Source organism: Peromyscus maniculatus, chromosome 21, assembly GCF_049852395.1.
Source record: "Peromyscus maniculatus bairdii isolate BWxNUB_F1_BW_parent chromosome 21, HU_Pman_BW_mat_3.1, whole genome shotgun sequence".
In the NCBI taxonomy this organism is placed as follows: domain Eukaryota; kingdom Metazoa; phylum Chordata; class Mammalia; order Rodentia; family Cricetidae; genus Peromyscus; species Peromyscus maniculatus.
The window spans coordinates 10,938,904-10,955,698 of NC_134872.1; the positions used below are offsets into that span (position 1 = coordinate 10,938,904).

General features: G+C 52.4%; 1 protein-coding gene across 6 annotated transcripts in view; it reads left to right on the forward strand.

Moving 5' to 3' along the window:
* Nucleotides 1-16,795, forward strand: part of Trpm2 (transient receptor potential cation channel subfamily M member 2) — a 51,590-nt gene that overhangs the window by 21,228 nt on the left and 13,567 nt on the right. For 4 of the 6 annotated variants that reach the window (XM_076558506.1, XM_076558507.1, XM_076558508.1 and 1 more), the window contains 13 exons: nt 1,699-1,820; nt 2,067-2,420; nt 3,331-3,468; nt 4,650-4,779; nt 4,996-5,141; nt 5,967-6,079; nt 7,150-7,363; nt 9,367-9,485; nt 10,001-10,133; nt 10,591-10,762; nt 14,388-14,571; nt 15,326-15,507; nt 15,764-15,896. In XM_076558506.1, the coding sequence (XP_076414621.1) occupies nt 1,699-1,820; nt 2,067-2,420; nt 3,331-3,468; nt 4,650-4,779; nt 4,996-5,141; nt 5,967-6,079; nt 7,150-7,363; nt 9,367-9,485; nt 10,001-10,133; nt 10,591-10,762; nt 14,388-14,571; nt 15,326-15,507; nt 15,764-15,896 (2,140 nt within the window). Of the gene's footprint in view, nt 1-1,698; nt 1,821-2,066; nt 2,421-3,330; nt 3,469-4,649; nt 4,780-4,995; nt 5,142-5,966; nt 6,080-7,149; nt 7,364-9,363; nt 9,486-10,000; nt 10,134-10,295; nt 10,447-10,590; nt 10,763-14,387; nt 14,572-15,325; nt 15,508-15,763; nt 15,897-16,795 lie in introns of those variants that run through there. The other 2 variants (XM_016007798.3, XM_076558511.1) reach the window with 2 other exon arrangements.

Sequence of the window (16,795 nt, forward strand, 5' to 3'; positions counted from 1 at the left end):
GTTCAAGGCCAGGCTGGTCTGTCTCCTATGTTCAGGATTAACTTGGAGAGCCTGCGAGATAGCTTGCAAAACATCCCTACAGCAAACTCCACTTACAAGAGGGATTTACAGTGGATAAGTGGAGAAAAAGAGGTGGAGCCATGGGTGCCGGGGCTGGAGATGGGGCTGAGGAGGGGCCAGGGAAGGCTCCGGGAAGGGGTTCTGTGTGACACTATTTCTGCAAACATCTGCTCACCCCGGATAGGGAACCGATGACAGATCAAAGTGGCACTGCCACCAAATTCCAACCTGGCGAACCAGTGAGTTTATTGATGTTGCTTAGAGGAGCGTGGGCGAGAAGCTACCTACAGGAGCATGGATGACACAAAGGCAGGGCCATCATCACTGAAAGCTCACTCTGGCATGGGTGAGGACTCAGGAAAAGCTGCATCCCTGGAGCTCTCTGTTCCACTTGCAGGCAGCTGCACGGTGGGAGGGCATCCTTGTCTCAGTGCTCCTCACTGTTTCGATAACCCTGGGGAGTCTTGGGCCTTGCGAATCTGGCGAGTTTCAGGGACTTCCTGAGTCTTACGGAGTTTCCCTCCAGGAAGAAAGGTTTCAGCTGAAGGAAACTGCTACATAACGGGGGATGGAGACCAGCCTGGACATGATGCAGAGTTTCAGTGTATTTTTCCTGATGTATTTCCTGTGGCATGGGGCATGTTTCATGGCCTCTGTTGTCATTTTCTCTGCTCCTTGGTGAAGTGGCTTTTGACTATTCTTATCTGGCTGTTTGTCTGGCTGTTTCTGGGCTGTAAGCATCCCTCGTTCATTCTGATGTCCTCTGTCAGACATGTGAAGTGGCAAGTCGGCCCTTGGTTCGTGGGTTGCGGCAACATTTTGTTAAGGTGGTTTTGAAGAGCAGAGGGATCGCCCTTCGTGGTTTGTCAGCGTTCCCTTTGTGGTTTGTGTTTTTCGTGTCCTGGCTCAGAACTCTGCCTGTCCCAAGGTTGCAAATTGTCACTGACGTCACTTTACACACCTGGCCTGCCTCTTCAGCAGGACCCCACTGTGTGGTGTGAGGGAGAGGCCAAAGTTGTTTTGTTTTTGTTCTTCTCTGAGTAGAAACCATGTGCAGTCTTTGGGACCCGGGTTCTGATCTCCAACACATGTGTCACAGGCACATGCACACGCACATGCACACACACACAGTTAAAGCAGAGGGTGAGCTTAAGAATGTTTGGCTGATAAGCGTTCCTGGGAATCTGGGTGGTATGACTGCTGCAGATGAAGAGTTAGAATAGAGAAAAAGGTGGTGTGTGTGTGTGTGTGTGTGTGTGTGTGTGTGTGTGTGTGTTCTTTTGGAATTCTGCTTTGCATGTTAATATAAATGAATGCTTTTTAGAACCCCTTTATCTTCTTTTACTGTGACTTTTTTCCTTATACTGTGGCCCACCTGTCACAGAGGGGCATGTCTGGGAGATGGTCCAGGGTGGCAAAATGGGGTAAACTAAAGAGATGACCAAAACCCTGAGATTCTCTGACTCTAACAATGAGTGAAGAGTGCTTTACAAAGCGGGTGTCTCATGGAGGGTATCAGCACTAAGCTCTGAGTTATCACTTTAAATCTTAATTAAGGGAACTAGAATTCCCCAGCCAACTCCTGGGCCCCACACCAAGCCTCACAGAGAGGCACCTGACACACACTGTCACCCACAGCCTCTCGAAGCCAAGACCACTTTGGTCATGAGAACTGGGACCATCAGCTGAAGCTGGCCGTGGCATGGAACCGTGTGGACATTGCTCGAAGTGAGATCTTCACTGATGAATGGCAGTGGAAGGTAAGGGGGTCTGTGTAAGTGTGAGTGAGTGAGTGAGTGAGTGTGTGTGTGTGTGTGTGTGTGTGTGTGTGTGTGTGTGTGTGTGTGTGTGTCTGCAGGGCTCTAGTCCTGCCTGGGGAATAGATGACCAGGGTGGATTCCATCCTTCAGGAGAGATATCCCAAAAGCTCCTTCTAGGGTTCTGAGCTCAGAGTTCTAGGAGGTGCTGATTTAATGTGATGGTCACTGACCATTGCTCCCTCTTAGCCTTCAGATCTGCACCCCATGATGACAGCTGCCCTCATCTCCAACAAACCGGAGTTTGTGAGGCTCTTTCTGGAGAATGGGGTGCGGCTGAAGGAGTTTGTCACTTGGGACACTCTACTCTGCCTGTACGAGAACCTGGAGTCATCCTGCCTCTTCCACAGCAAGCTGCAGAAGGTGCTGGCTGAGGAGCATGAGCGCCTGGCCTGTGCGCCTGCTGCACCCCGGCTGCACATGCACCACGTGGCCCAGGTGCTGCGTGAGCTCCTGGGGGACACCACACAGCTGCTGTACCCCCGGCCCCGGTACAGTGACCGGCCACGGCTCTCACTGCCCATGCCGCACATCAAACTCAATGTGAGTATTGGTAACGGGGGTGCTAGCCAAGTGGTTGCTGGTGTTGGGGTGTAGTGTCATGCTGGTGATGGGCAATGCCTGGCTCCTTGGTGGGTGACTACTGTGTTCTCAGCTGTGTTATGAAATTGCTAAGTGTGTGTGTATGTGTGTGTGTGTGTGTGTGTGTGTGTGTGTGTGTGTGTGTGTGTATGCCTATAATTTCAGCTCTCAGGAGGTTGAGGTAGACGATGAAGAGTACAAGGCTAGCCTGGGCTACATAGTGAGACAGTCACCAAGAAAGGAAGAGGGAGAGAAAAGAAAGAGAGAGAGAAAACCAAAACCAATTGACCAAACAAATAAATAAATAACCCCAAAGCAATGGGGGTGAAACCCTGCAGATCCAGGGCTTAGATAACAGCAACTCATTGTTTCACAGTCCTGGAGACTGAAGTCTGAGGACAGTGACAGGGCTGGTTGCTGCTGAGGCCCTCTCTCTGTCCTGCAGGTGGGGGCTCTGGCTGAGTCCTTACATGAGAAGAACAGTGGGAAAGAGAAGCCTCCCTTCAATAATCTCAGTTTGGCTTAATTACCTCCAGAAATGTCTACACCAGTTACTTTTCTCCTCACTGAGACCAAATACCTGCCAGAAAACATCTTTTGGGAGGAAGGCCTTATTTTGACTCAGTTCCAGGGAACATCTTTTTTCCTTTAATGTGGGTGGTGGGGATCCGAACTTAGGTCTTCAGGCTTGTGTGGCAAGTCCTTTCCTGCTGAGCCATCGCCTCAGCCCCCAATGGATCATTTAATTAAGTTCCCAAGAGTGAAATGTGCCATCTCTCCGTGACTGCACAAGGCAGGAGACACACTGATCACCACCTAAGGGTTCTGATGCTGGGGACTCTGTGGGACACGGACTGTCCTCCGCCTACAGGTACAGGGAGTGAGTCTCCGGTCCCTCTATAAGCGATCAACAGACCATGTTACCTTCACCATCGACCCAGTCCGCGACCTTCTCATTTGGGCCATCATCCAGAACCGCCAGGAGCTGGCAGGCATCATCTGGGCTCAGGTACCTGGACCAGCTTAGTTGCAGACATGAGGATGTCTAGACCGGTGATCTGAGTCAGGGGCTCACTTCCTGTAGCAAATAACAAACGGTTGTGTGGGGTAGTAAGATCTCTAACCTAGGGAGGCTTGGAGCACCCAGTGGTGGGGAATAAAAACTTTGGTGGGAAAATAATTCTTAAAAGAAAAAAGGAAGGGCTGAAGAAATGGCCCAGAGGTTAAGAGCACTGGCAGCTCTTCTAGAGGACCTGGGTTCAGTTCCCTATAGATGTAACCAACCGTCTTATCAAACAAGAAACACAGAAACAATGCAAAAGAGAAAGCCGAGAGGTCAGAGCTCAGAGCCTAAAATCTCACCCTTCCGCCTGCGGTGTCCCAGCTTCCCGAATGAGGGTTCTATTTCCTGTCTGTTCGTCTATTTAAAGTATTTTGTTCTGCCTTCTCATTGGTTGTAAACCCAAACACGTGACTGCCTCGTCACTGTCTGAATGTACAGCCCCCTAGGTCTTAAAGGCATATGTCTCCAATGCTGGCTCTATCCCTGAACACACAGATATCTATGGGATTAAAGGCGTGTGCCACCACCGCCACACTCTTGCTATGGCTCTAATAGCTCTGACCCCCGGGCAACTTTATTTATTAACATACAATCAAAATCACATTTCAGTACAATTAGATTACCACCACAGTTCCCAGCAACCACATGGTGGCTCACAACCATCTGTAATGAGAGCTGGTGCTCTTCTGGTGTGCAGGCATACATGCAGGCATAATAAATAATAATAAATAAATAGATCCTAAAAAATAAAAATAAAGACTGACATTTAAAAAATGTAAGAAAGAGAAGGAAGGAAAGATAAAGGCCCTCTAAGCAAGCTGTTGTGGTTACTTCCAGGCCTGAGGATGTAGACAGTGTTGTTCTCTGCAACCTGCCCAGATTTTGCCAGCTCCTATCTGTTCATTATTCTTGTTAGAGTGATAAAAGCACATAGTACCCATGGGTCAGTACAAGAGGCCTCCATTGGAGGGCTTATGTGTTAATGTGGACGACTAGTTGTTTATATGGATAGCCCCCCCCCCCAAAACTTCAAGTCCTAAGCATTTCTGTTCACTATCATAGGTTCTAGGTACAGGGTGGGTAAACCTAGTGGTCCCCCGGGTCCTCACAGTGCCCCTGTGTCCCAGAGCCAGGACTGTATTGCTGCAGCACTGGCCTGCAGCAAGATCCTGAAGGAGCTGTCCAAGGAGGAGGAAGACACAGACAGCTCGGAGGAGATGCTGGCGCTGGCGGATGAGTTTGAGCACAGAGCTATAGGTAAGCCCCCTGGGGCCGCCTGCACCGTCACCAGGGTCTCCATCTCTCTATGTTGGCTCCGATGCTGTTACCTAGAGCCCTTGCCCATGACCTAGATGTTTCAGGACAGTCCCTATGTGTTAGTCTTACCCTATGTCCTGCCTTTGCTGAAGCGGACCTTTGCGGCGGAAGGGCCGACTCTCTGATCATCCCAGACGCTATTTTCTTCTTCCTCAGGTGTCTTCACTGAGTGCTACCGGAAGGATGAGGAGAGAGCTCAGAAGCTTCTTGTCCGTGTGTCAGAGGCCTGGGGGAAGGCCACCTGCCTGCAGCTGGCCCTAGAGGCCAAGGACATGAAATTCGTGTCTCATGGAGGCATCCAGGTGACTCCCCGAGGGCCCACTTCCAGAGTCAGGTGCCCAGGGGGGCACAGCCCTGCCTCTGATGACATGGCTGTTGCTGGCAGTGTGGCTCTTTGATGACTGGGATAGTGCCTAGTAGCTAGACATATGCTAATGGACAGGCACTTGCCTCCTGCTTTGGGGATTGGGGAAGCTGGTACCCAGCAAAGGAAGTGCCTGGTAGGCATGGAGGCCAATGCTCAAATGTCAGGTGGCCCTCAGTGTGCTTTCCAAGAGCCTGTGTCATCTGGGGGCTCAGGAAGTACAGGGAGGGGGACAGTGTGGCCTTCATGGAGCATTAGGGACTACGGAACATACTCCTTTATTACCTGGGTGTCCTTGGAGCACAGCCTCATGCTGTTACCACACCCTTGGAACTCCATGTGTCCTGGGATGTGTGGAGCCTGGGGATACCCAGGGAGGAATCAAGCCCGGCCTCCATGGTGCCAAAAAGGGTCTGCTTATAACAGCCTGGGGCTGCATGCCACCAGGGCTTTGCAGAGACTGGGGGTCCTGAATCTGGAGGAGGGATGGATGGCAGGCAGGGGGACAGTTAGAGCCCCATGTGATAAGCCCTGCTTATTCACTACTTATCATACACCATGGCCTGGTTCCCAACACCCCAAACCCTGATCGCTCTGCTGGCTGACCGTGGTGTGTCTGTGATGCTGGCCATCTGTGGTTAGGGGTTCAGAGAGCACAGTGATTAGGGGTGTGTGTGACTAACACTCATCCTTTGGTGGCTGGGAGCTTGGGTGGGGGTCAGGCTGCTGGGTGCCCACTGCTCTGAGACCACCCTGTCCACAGGCCTTCCTGACCAAGGTGTGGTGGGGCCAGCTCTGTGTGGACAACAGCCTGTGGCAGGTCATCCTGTGCATGCTGGCCTTTCCATTGCTCTTCACCGGCCTCATCTCCTTCAGGTGAGGGGGAGGGGTCTGGGCCCCCAGGACTTGCAGGAAGTAGAGGGGGGCACTGCCAGGCCTCAGTATCACCTTGGGTCCAACTCTTCCACGCCCTGAATTTTCTGCTGGATACTGGAGGCTGGCGGTGCTGATGAGGCTGTCTCTTGGCCTCGGCTCCATGGCAACAGGGAGCATAGGGTGGATAGGGCACCCTTGGTGCTGCAGCCGGACCGGGTGGAGGATTGAAGACCAGGTCTGGCTGTGCTTCACTTGTGGTCACCTCAGAGCACAAGGGCTCTTGCTAAGAGGTCATTTCTATTTTTGCTAGATGTCATCTTTGGGCTCCCTGGCATCTCTGGGTTCTCGGGGGCAGATGCCAAACTCCAGGCCAGGTGGCCGGTGGCAAGCCCTCTCATAGCCATAGACCACATACTCTGTCACCCTCTCATGCCCTGACGGTTAGAGATGTGTCCGAGGGGAAACGGAGGAGCGGATCAGGTGCTAACGCTGTTTTAGTCCGCCCTGCTTTCTGGACTCCCACCCTGCACAGACCCAGGTGACCCCTTCCAGGGGTCAAGGACCTTGCCATGTGACCTGTATAGTGCCCCTGCCCTTCCCTGAGGGGAACAGAGCTGCACTTGTGTTTCCAATAGCAGCTGTGACAAGGGGCTGCCCGCCAGAGCCCGTCCACGTGGGGACTTGGCCATGCTGTTAGTCTGCCCTATACGACAGTAATGGCAGTTGGTCCCCACGTGTGGGGGCACCAGAGGCCTGAGAACTCTGGCTACGAACTAATCCTAAGGGCATCGGAACCTAACCCAGGTTAGGCATACAGCCAGGCCTCGGCCCTGGATAGGAGCTGTGGTATTCACAGCTCAGCAAAACATACAGAGACTTGCTTCCCGGCCTTTTGGGCCTGTGCGAGGTTTGGGGTCTTGCTGGCCTGTCTATAACTGCTCTATGGCCCTGGGTACCAAGGGAGATGTTCCTTTCCTAGCACGTTTGCCCCTTGAGTCACATCTCTCACAGGGTAGGTAGGGATCCTGGAGACGGAAGTCCGTGACCGTCACCTGATGTGTCCGCCGCAGGGAGAAGAGGCTGCAGGCCCTGTGCCGGCCGGCCCGCGTCCGCGCCTTCTTCAACGCGCCCGTGGTCATCTTCCATCTGAACATCCTGTCCTACTTTGCCTTCCTCTGCTTGTTCGCCTACGTGCTCATGGTGGACTTCCAGGCCTCACCGTCCTGGTGCGAGTGCCTCATCTACCTGTGGCTCTTCTCCCTGGTGTGCGAGGAGACGCGGCAGGTGCTCACCTCTCCCACACCAAGTGTCTCTTCCCACCGAGCCTCACCCAGGCCCCTAGGAGCTGGGTGGGACCCCGGGAGGCAGGCGCCCACTCCTCCACCTGGGAGCCTTGCCGCCATGGCCCGGCTGCCTTGCCTGAAGCGAGGCTTCTGGACCTTTCCGAGGCAAAGCACTCATGACCGTCAGTTTCCAACGCCCCCCGGAAGTCGCGCTGGTTCCGCGTGGCCCGAGGTCTCCCACCTAATTCCATTCTGTGGCCACCTGTGAGTAGGTGTGTCTCTCGACACTGCCAAGTGTGGGGCCCTGTATGATCATTTGCAAAAGACTCAGACCGATGGAGAGCCATGAACATGGTTATGGTTCATTCCAGAAAAGGGCTTAGAGTAAAACCTGCCCAACACAGAGGTACCCATCCATCCAAAGGCTGTTGACCCAGAGAATCCAGAGGTCCCTTCCCTGAGGCAGGGGCAGAACTTGGTTCTCCCTGCAAGGAGAAAGAATGTGTAATGATGTGCAAGGCCAGTGTCACCCAGGCAGCTTCTGCAAGCTGCAGGGTCCAGGGTCCTACTGGGGGTCAGTCACACAGACGTGGCTCTATCCTCCTGGCTGATCTGTCTCTAGTCTCCCTCTAGAGGGTGAACTAGTCCTGAGTGGCCTATATGACCGCCTGGACTAGCTCACACTCTTGATAAACAGGACACCACTGCAAGGCTGAATGTCACCTCCCAGGACGAGGGTCTGACCACTGAGCAGACCAACCCTCACTGTGTTAGTTTCCCGCTGCGTCCTTGAGGTACCAGCTTACATAGGATGGACACCCTGCCTGTTGGGAGACCCAAAAAAGAAAGAGGGGAGCCAAAGAAAGAGCCATGGGGCTGGGGCACGATGACGCCGGAGCAATGCTGAGGTTTTGGGGCCTCCTCAGCCTCTGTAGCTGGACCCCCCATGGGGGTCAGGGCTTCTGTGTTTCCTGATATCACCTCACCTGGCAGCCCAGGATAGAGAGCACGTGTGTCTCCTGGAATCTGCCCCTCAGGCCTAGGGAAAGGATATGCCTGGCCATGACAGTTTGGGGGCCTGGTACCAGAAAAGCGTGAGAATTTCTACCAGGCAGACCGTGTGAGGATCCTGGGTGCTCTCCTCCAGGCCCCTCCTTCCCGGACTGTCTCAGGAAGCAGGTGTCATTCTAGACAGAGCAAAAATCCGTGTAGGAGGTGCTGGCGGGGAGAAAGGAGCTTCTCCAGCACACACACACACACACACACACACACACACACACACACACACACACACACGGACACACATGGACACGGACACACATGGACACGGACACACATGGACACGGACACACATGGACACGGACACACATGGACACGGACACACATGGACACGGACACACACACACGGACACGGACACGGACACACACACACATACACACACATGGACACACACGGACACACACACACACACACACGTACACACACAGACACGAACACATACATACACACACACACAGACACGGACACATACATACACACACACACACACACACACACGGACACACACACACACACGGACACGGACACACACACAGAGACACGGACACATACATACATGCATGCACACACACACACACACACACGGACACACACACATACACATGGACACACACGGACACACACACACATGGACACATACATACGCACACACACGGACACTTACACACACACACACACACACACACACACACACACACACACACGGACACATACATGCACGCACAGGTTCAATAGGACCCCCTGGTTCATGAGAGACTGACTAGCAGTGGAGGATGGCAGGCACTTACCTCTGCTCACGCTGTTCCTGAACTTGTTGAGTGCAGAGGTCCACCCACCCTGTGTCCTGTTGGCCCCCACCAGAGTCAAGCTCCGCCCACAAAGGGCTTTGTCAGTGTGATGCTGATGGTGATGTCGGCCTCCCCTAACTGCGGTCTCCTCAGTAGCTCTTCTACGATCCCGATGGGTGTGGGCTGAAGAAGATGGCGTCCCTGTACTTCAGTGACTTCTGGAACAAGCTGGACGTTGGTGCCATTCTGCTCTTCATAGTAGGACTGACCTGCCGGTAAGTGGCCAGGGTGCCCCTGCCTCCTTCCTGCGGGGGCACCTGGACCCAGCCTGCCTTGGCACTGATGGAGAAATGGTGTTGGGGTATGTGACTGCTCTTTGCCCATCTTGGGTTGCTGTCACATGTAAGGGCCACCAGCCATTATTGTTCGTCTCAGCTTCTCAGACATATAGTGTCCTCTCTGCCCCTCCATGCTGGGTTACATTCCACTTGTGACAGCTCGTGTATCTGAGAGGTGGTGGCCCTCTTCCTTCTTGAGGTAGGATGGATATGGCCAAGGCTCCTGGAATTGTTTCTGGGATGTCCTTGCCCCTGGGTTTCTGGACTCTACTGAAGCCAACTCAGTTCTCTGTGAATTTTTTTCCCTTGATGTCACCATTGCTTTGGACATATTTGGGCCCGGCTCCTCCAGAGCCCTGTACCTCCAAGAACCACCCCAGGCCAGGGAGAGGTTTCAGAAAGCTCTGCCTTCTAGGGAACAGAGCCTGAGGTGGTACCTTGCCCACTTCCAGGCTCATCCCAGGGACGCTGTACCCCGGGCGCATCATCCTATCTTTGGACTTCATCATGTTCTGCCTCCGCCTCATGCACATCTTTACTATCAGCAAGACGCTGGGGCCCAAGATAATCATCGTGAAGCGCATGGTGAGGGCACAACGGGCTTATCTGGGAGGGACTGGAGCCCACGGCTGCTGGGAGGGAGGCTGAGGGCTGTGCCCATCACGAAAGAGGCAGGATGGTACTAGAGATGATGGATGACCATTTGTCCTGTGTCTTGCCTCTGCCTCATCCTCAGAATCTCTGAATATCCCTCATCCTATTGTCTGGATGCCGCCTCCTCCAGGCCGCCTTGCCTGTTTCTCATTCCGCAGCCCCAGCATGGACCCCATTGCTGCTCAGCTGCAAGTCCTTTCTTCTTGGGGGTCATCATTGTCCGACCCCATTCCACGTCTCGGGGGTATTCCTTATGAATACATCGGTGTGCTCTGTGAGGTGGCGGGGAGGCCCTGGTTGCTCCTGGCATCCTGCATTCACGTCAGGGCGACAGCGGGAAGAGGAGATCCAGGGTGGGAAGGGCAGCTCATTGCTTCACTCTCTGCAGATGAAGGACGTCTTCTTCTTCCTCTTTCTCCTGGCGGTGTGGGTGGTGTCCTTCGGAGTGGCCAAGCAGGCCATCCTCATCCACAACGAGAGCCGGGTGGACTGGATCTTCCGTGGGGTCGTCTACCATTCCTACCTGACCATCTTTGGGCAGATCCCAACCTACATCGACGGTAGGAGCCAGGTTGTGGGCATCTAAGGGGCCAGGGGGGTAGAGAGAGATGGAGTCGGGGAGCTCCCTCGGACTCCCTAAGAGTTCAAGGTTACAGGAGATGGGGTTCATTTCCAGCCAGGCTCTGTGGCTCTCTAAGGCCCAGGAAGGCCCAGGGCTCCACTGGAGTCTGCTTGTCCTGGATGCTGACAGCCCTCAACAGAGAGCGACAGGCACCTACCTGCATTTCCCAGTCGTGTGACAGCAGGAACTAAGATGTATGGGGCACAGCTGACCGTCCACAGCATCAGAAGGCACCCCCTTCCCCTCACCCCACTACAGTCAGACATGACTGCTTACTCTGTGGCAGAAATACAGCTTTTCAGTGTGAGTGTGTATCTGTGCCTGTGCGTGAGCTTGTGTGTGCATATACATGTGTGAGGGTGTGTATCTGAGTATGTATGGGAGTGTAGGTGTGTAAATATGAGTGTGTGCACAGGTGTGTAAATGTGAGTGTGTGCACATGTATGACATTTCTTAGGAGCCACCCACCTTGTCTTTTGTTGGTTTGTTTTGACTTTTTCCTTTATTTTTATTTTATGTATATGAATTTGCATTCACGTATATCTGTGCACCATGTCTTTACACTGCCCAAGGAGGTCAGAAGAGGGTGTCAGATCCCTAAGACTGAAGTTACAGACATCTGTGAGCCTCCATGTAGGTTCTGGGAACTGAACCCAGGTCCTTTGGAAGAGCAGCCAGTGCTCTTAGCCACTGAGCCATCTTTTCAGTCCCTCATTTTTTGAGACAGGATCACTCATTGCTCTGGAACTTGCCTAGTAGGCTAAGCTAGCTGAGTGGAGTCCCAGGGATCCATCTGTCTCCTCCTTGGCACTGGTATTGGAAGCATGAGCTGTAACATCTGGCTTTTAACATGGGCCCTGGGGATTGAGCTCAGTCATGCCACAGTGCAAGCATTTTACTGATGAGCTATTCCCCATTCTCATGTGGTTTTTAAAACCAGCATCCTTCAGGTAGATTCCCCACATCAGCTACCCACAGAAGGTCCTCACATGCGTGGTGTCTTTCGGAAGCTAGCTTCAGACCCCGTCCCTGCAACAGCCACTGCCCTCCTCCCTCCCTGCATCCTACAAAGCCACCCATCTGCTGCTGTCCACACACATTCGCCCTCCCGGACATGTCGCACATGCTAGACCTAACGTGGCGTAGTCAGCTGTGTCTGTTTCTGTCACCCAGTGTCATATTTTCAGGGTTCACTGAGGGGTATAGTGGTTATCAGCGCTTCATTCCATTTTATTGTATTTCTCTGCATGGATGAGGCACATTTTAATTATTCATAAGCTGTGGCCACTTGCATGCTTCCTAGGCTTTGGCTTCTGTGGCTGCTGCTGCTGCTGCTGCTGCTGCGAACTTATGTGCATGCTGTTGTGCGGGTGTGTTTAACTCTGAGAAATGCCAAACTGTTCCCACAGAGGCGACGCGTTCCAGTTTCTCCACGCTCACCTCACACTCGTTATGTCAGCAGTGTGTTCTTGTGGTTTTTGATTGGCGTTTCTCTTGTGGCTTCTGCTGAGTCTATCTTCATGTGCTTACTGGACCATTTGTACATCTTCTTAGCAGAAATGCCCATTTCTAGCTTTTGCTCATTCCCCCCTTCCATTATATTTTTATTATTGAGCTTTTAAGACTTTTATCATAGGACTAGTTTGCAATATTTTCTGTTATTACAGAGGTTATCTTTTTTTATTTATGAAAAGACACTTTCTTTGAAGCATAGAATTTTAATGAGGTGCGGCTTGATTTTTAAAATCGTTTGTGCCTCTGTGTCACAGTGGAGAAAACATTGCCAAGCCCAAGGCTCAAATGGTTTATGTGTGTGTTTTTCTTGTAAAGGTTTATAGCTTTCGATCTTTCTTTTGGCCTCTGATTCATTTGCAAAAGCTAGCTTTCAGCCTCTCCCTATCCATGATACTGTTCTCTTTCCCTATACAGCCATGGATCTACTTTATCTATACACATTAGTATGTGAGAGAAGGGCCGTTCTTGTTTTTTTTTAAATTATTATTTTATATGTATTGGTGTTTGTTTGCACCATGTCTGAGTACCACGCCTGTGCTTAGTGTCCAGGGAGGCCAGAAGAAGGCATCAGATTCCCTGGAACTGGAGTTAGAGGTGGTTGTGACCCACTATGTGGGTGCTGGGAATTGAACCCAGAGCCTCTGGAAGAGCAGCCTAACCTCGGAGCCATCTCTTCAGCCCATTCCTTTTTTTTTTTTTTTTTTTTTAAAGACAGGGTCTCATTATATAGCCCTGGCTACCCTGGAGCTTTCGGTGAGTCCCTTGCCTCTGCCTCCCCAGGACTGGCACTGTAGCTGTTCACCACTGTGCTTGGCAAGGGTCATTCTTTCTCACGTGGCTGTCTGTTGTCCCAGCAGCATCAGTATGTCTCCCCGAGCTGTCCTGGCCCCTTGTGAAAGTCACCCGATCCTTAATGAAAGCATTCACCTCGGGTCTCCCCTCTTTTTCTGCTGGTGTGTGCATCTGGCCTCGCCCAGCACCTTCCTGCCATGGCTGCTGTGGCTTGTAGTAAGTTCTGAACCTGGGCGTGGTGAGCCCTCTGGCTTTGCTCTTCAGTTTCCAAATTGTTTTGGGGTTTGAATTCCTTGGGTCTATATGAAGTTTGGGGCTTTGGACTGGAAACAGGCTGTCTCTCTGACCGCTTGGTCCACTGGCTTACCTTAGCCATCCTTCAGTTTCCAATGGCCAGGTCTGGAGCTGTGAAGCTCATTCTGGGGTACCGTCCTCCTTTTTGTGTTATTGTTATTTTTTTCTTTTAGTTCTATTTCTTTCTTTCTTTTTATTTTTTTAAAGATTTATTTATTTATTTATTTAATGTATGCAGTGCCCTGTCTGCATGTACACCTGCACGCCAGCACCAGATCTCATTATGGATGGCGGTGAGCCACCATGTGGTTGCTGAGAATTGAACTCAGGACCTCTGGAAAAGCAGCCAGTGCTCTTAACCGCTGAGCCATCTCTCCAGCCCCCAATTTATTTTATTTTTAGTGATGTGTGTGCGTATGTCTGTGTGAGGGTATGTGTGCATGATAGCGGTGCCCACGGAGGTCAGAAGTGTCTGGTCCCCTGGAGTTGGAGTTACAATAGTGGAGAGCCACCTGGAGTGGGTGCTGGGAATTGAACTTGCGTCCTCTGAAAAAACAGTTATGTGCTCTTCTCTGCTGAGCCACCTCTCTAGCCCCCAGTTATTTCTTTGAAGATCCTTTCCTTCTCATTGAATTTCTGAGGACCAAGACCCATCCACCGATATCTGTAGCCATGAGAAGAGCTTTGAGGGAGGGATGGCTGGGTCCTGGAGTGCAGAGTACCAACCTGGGAGACAGCTCTGGCTCCAGATTCCCCCTGAATAGCCCACTTCCTGCTTGAGGATACTCAAGTACAGACAGACTTCTTGTTGGTTTGGACTCTAGCCAGACACCCAGTCCTTAACTCCTGGGATGCAGGTGTCTAAGCCTATGGGGACTGTCAGTGCCCCAGTGGCCAGGGTCCCTGGCGGCCAGTTCCTGGTGACCGACTGCATGTATTTTGTCCCCTCCCACTCCCCACAGGTGTGAATTTCAGCATGGACCAGTGCAGCCCCAATGGCACAGACCCCTACAAGCCCAAGTGTCCCGAGAGCGACTGGACAGGGCAGACGCCCGCCTTCCCTCAGTGGCTGACGGTCACCCTGCTCTGCCTCTACCTGCTCTTTGCCAACATCCTGCTGCTCAACCTGCTCATCGCCATGTTCAAGTGAGTGTGGGCACCTGTGCAGGGAAGGCGAGTGTGTGTGGGAGCTCCTGCGGAGCCAGCACAGAACCCGGTCTGTGTCACTGTTCCCAGGGGCCCAGTAGCCCCTGTCCACTGACTTCAGGGTCCTAAGACCCACTCCTACGCTGAAAGGGAACAGCTCGGCCATGGGAGGCCCAGCCTGCCCGCAGTGAAACCCCTGAGCCCTTGGCCCTCTTGTCTCTACAGCCAGGTTCCTGGTGGCCGTGACCTTTGGAAGTCCCTCCATTATGGTGTGCACAATATATTCTTTTCTCACCAGCTGATTTCGGAGGGGTGCACCTTCTGTTTTAGAGTATTCTAAACATTGAGAACTGCATGTGCTAGTTAGATCTGAGATCAGGGCAGGGGGTGCGGGTAGGATTTGGATAGACTCTGTCCCTCAGGCAGGAAAAGCTATCTGATAAAGTGGCACATGTTCTTTCTCCTGCTCCTGGGTGTCTGTGTAAGATCTGAGTACCTGAAGTACCCGAGACACCATCCTCTGCTTCTTCAAATTACTAGATACACAGAGAAGCTCTGCGGTGTCCATTGCCCATGCCTAGCCCCTCACAGACGCCATTTTTGTTTATTCCTGTCCTCACCCGTTCCCAGAAGCTGGCTGCCTCTTGGCATCTGGTTTACTTCCCGTTCACCTGCTCCGGCTGTGCTAGGCACTTGACCCCAGAATGTTGTGTCCCACAAACATTCTGATACCTATACCTCTGCCTCCTGCCAGCTACACATTCCAGGAAGTGCAGGAACACACAGACCAGATCTGGAAGTTCCAGCGCCATGACCTGATTGAGGAGTACCATGGCCGGCCGCCAGCACCTCCCCCCTTCATCCTCCTCAGCCACCTGCAGCTCTTGATCAAGAGGATTGTCCTGAAGATCCCTGCCAAGCGGCACAAACAGCTCAGTGGGTCCCCCTGCCCCCTGACCACTGGCCCTGCCCCCAACACTGTACATTCCCACCGTCCTGGGTCCAGATGCCAGTGTGGGCTTCCTTCCAGAGCCCTGGGCCATCATTAAGCGTGCTGACTTTTCATGCTGCTGGGCTTTCCCTGCACCTGGCATGAGCCAGTAGCTCCCTGGCCTGGATATGGAGTGATAGACCCTTTCCATGGGGCCCTAGGTAGGTCATCAGATCTTTGCTAACCCCATCCTGCCTACAGAGAACAAACTGGAGAAGAATGAGGAGGCAGCCCTCCTGTCCTGGGAGCTCTACCTGAAGGAGAACTACCTACAGAACCAGCAGTACCAGCTCAAACAGCGGCCAGAACAGAGGATCCGGGACATCAGTGAGAAGTACAGAGGCTAGGAGCCCTGGGGGTGCATCCTTAAAGCCATGACCTGCATCCTCAAAGTGCAGTCCCATGGGGCAGGACCATGCTCAGCTTGTGGGAGAGGAAACTGGGTGTCATTGTGATGACAAGCAAACAGGGCACCGGATTGTGATGATGATGGCAGTGATGGTGACGATGAAGGTGATGGTGATAATGGTGATGATTGTTGATGTGGCATGATGGCAATAGTGACAATGATGTTAGTGCTGGAGGTGATGGTGATGCTGGTGATGATGCTGGTGATGGTGTTGTGAGTGCTGGAGATGATGGTAACTATAGTGATGATGCTGGTGATGGTGATGATGATGGAGATGAAGGTGTGGAGAGTGCTGAGATGATGGTGACTAGAGTGATGATGATGATGATGCTGGAGATGAAGGTGTGGAGAGTGCTGGAGATGATGGGGACTAGAGTGATGATGATGATGGAGATGAAGGTGTGGAGAGTGCTGGAGATGATGGGGACTAGAGTGATGATGCTAGAGAGAATGGATGTTGAGAGTGACGGTGCGGCTCCCAATAGTGCTGGTCATTATGGTGATGCCGACGGCAACATCAACGGACCTCAGTGAACTAGCTGATGATCAAAGTCCCTTGTGCCTATCGTGATGGGTGAGCTAGACAAAGAGGTACCATTTGCTTGAGTACAGTGACATCAAGTTGTCCTTGGAATGCCCCCTACTTAGAGCCGTTGCCTACTCAAGGCCTTTCCTGCTTCCCCACTCCCCGTCCGCACCTCTGAACAATTGCAAAGGCTGGCTGGTTGACAGGTTTGCTGGTGTGTTGGTTGACGGCTTTGTGAGTGCATTGTTTGGTGAGTCCGTCTCAGGTTCATTTGTGGTTTATTGGTGGATTTGGAGAT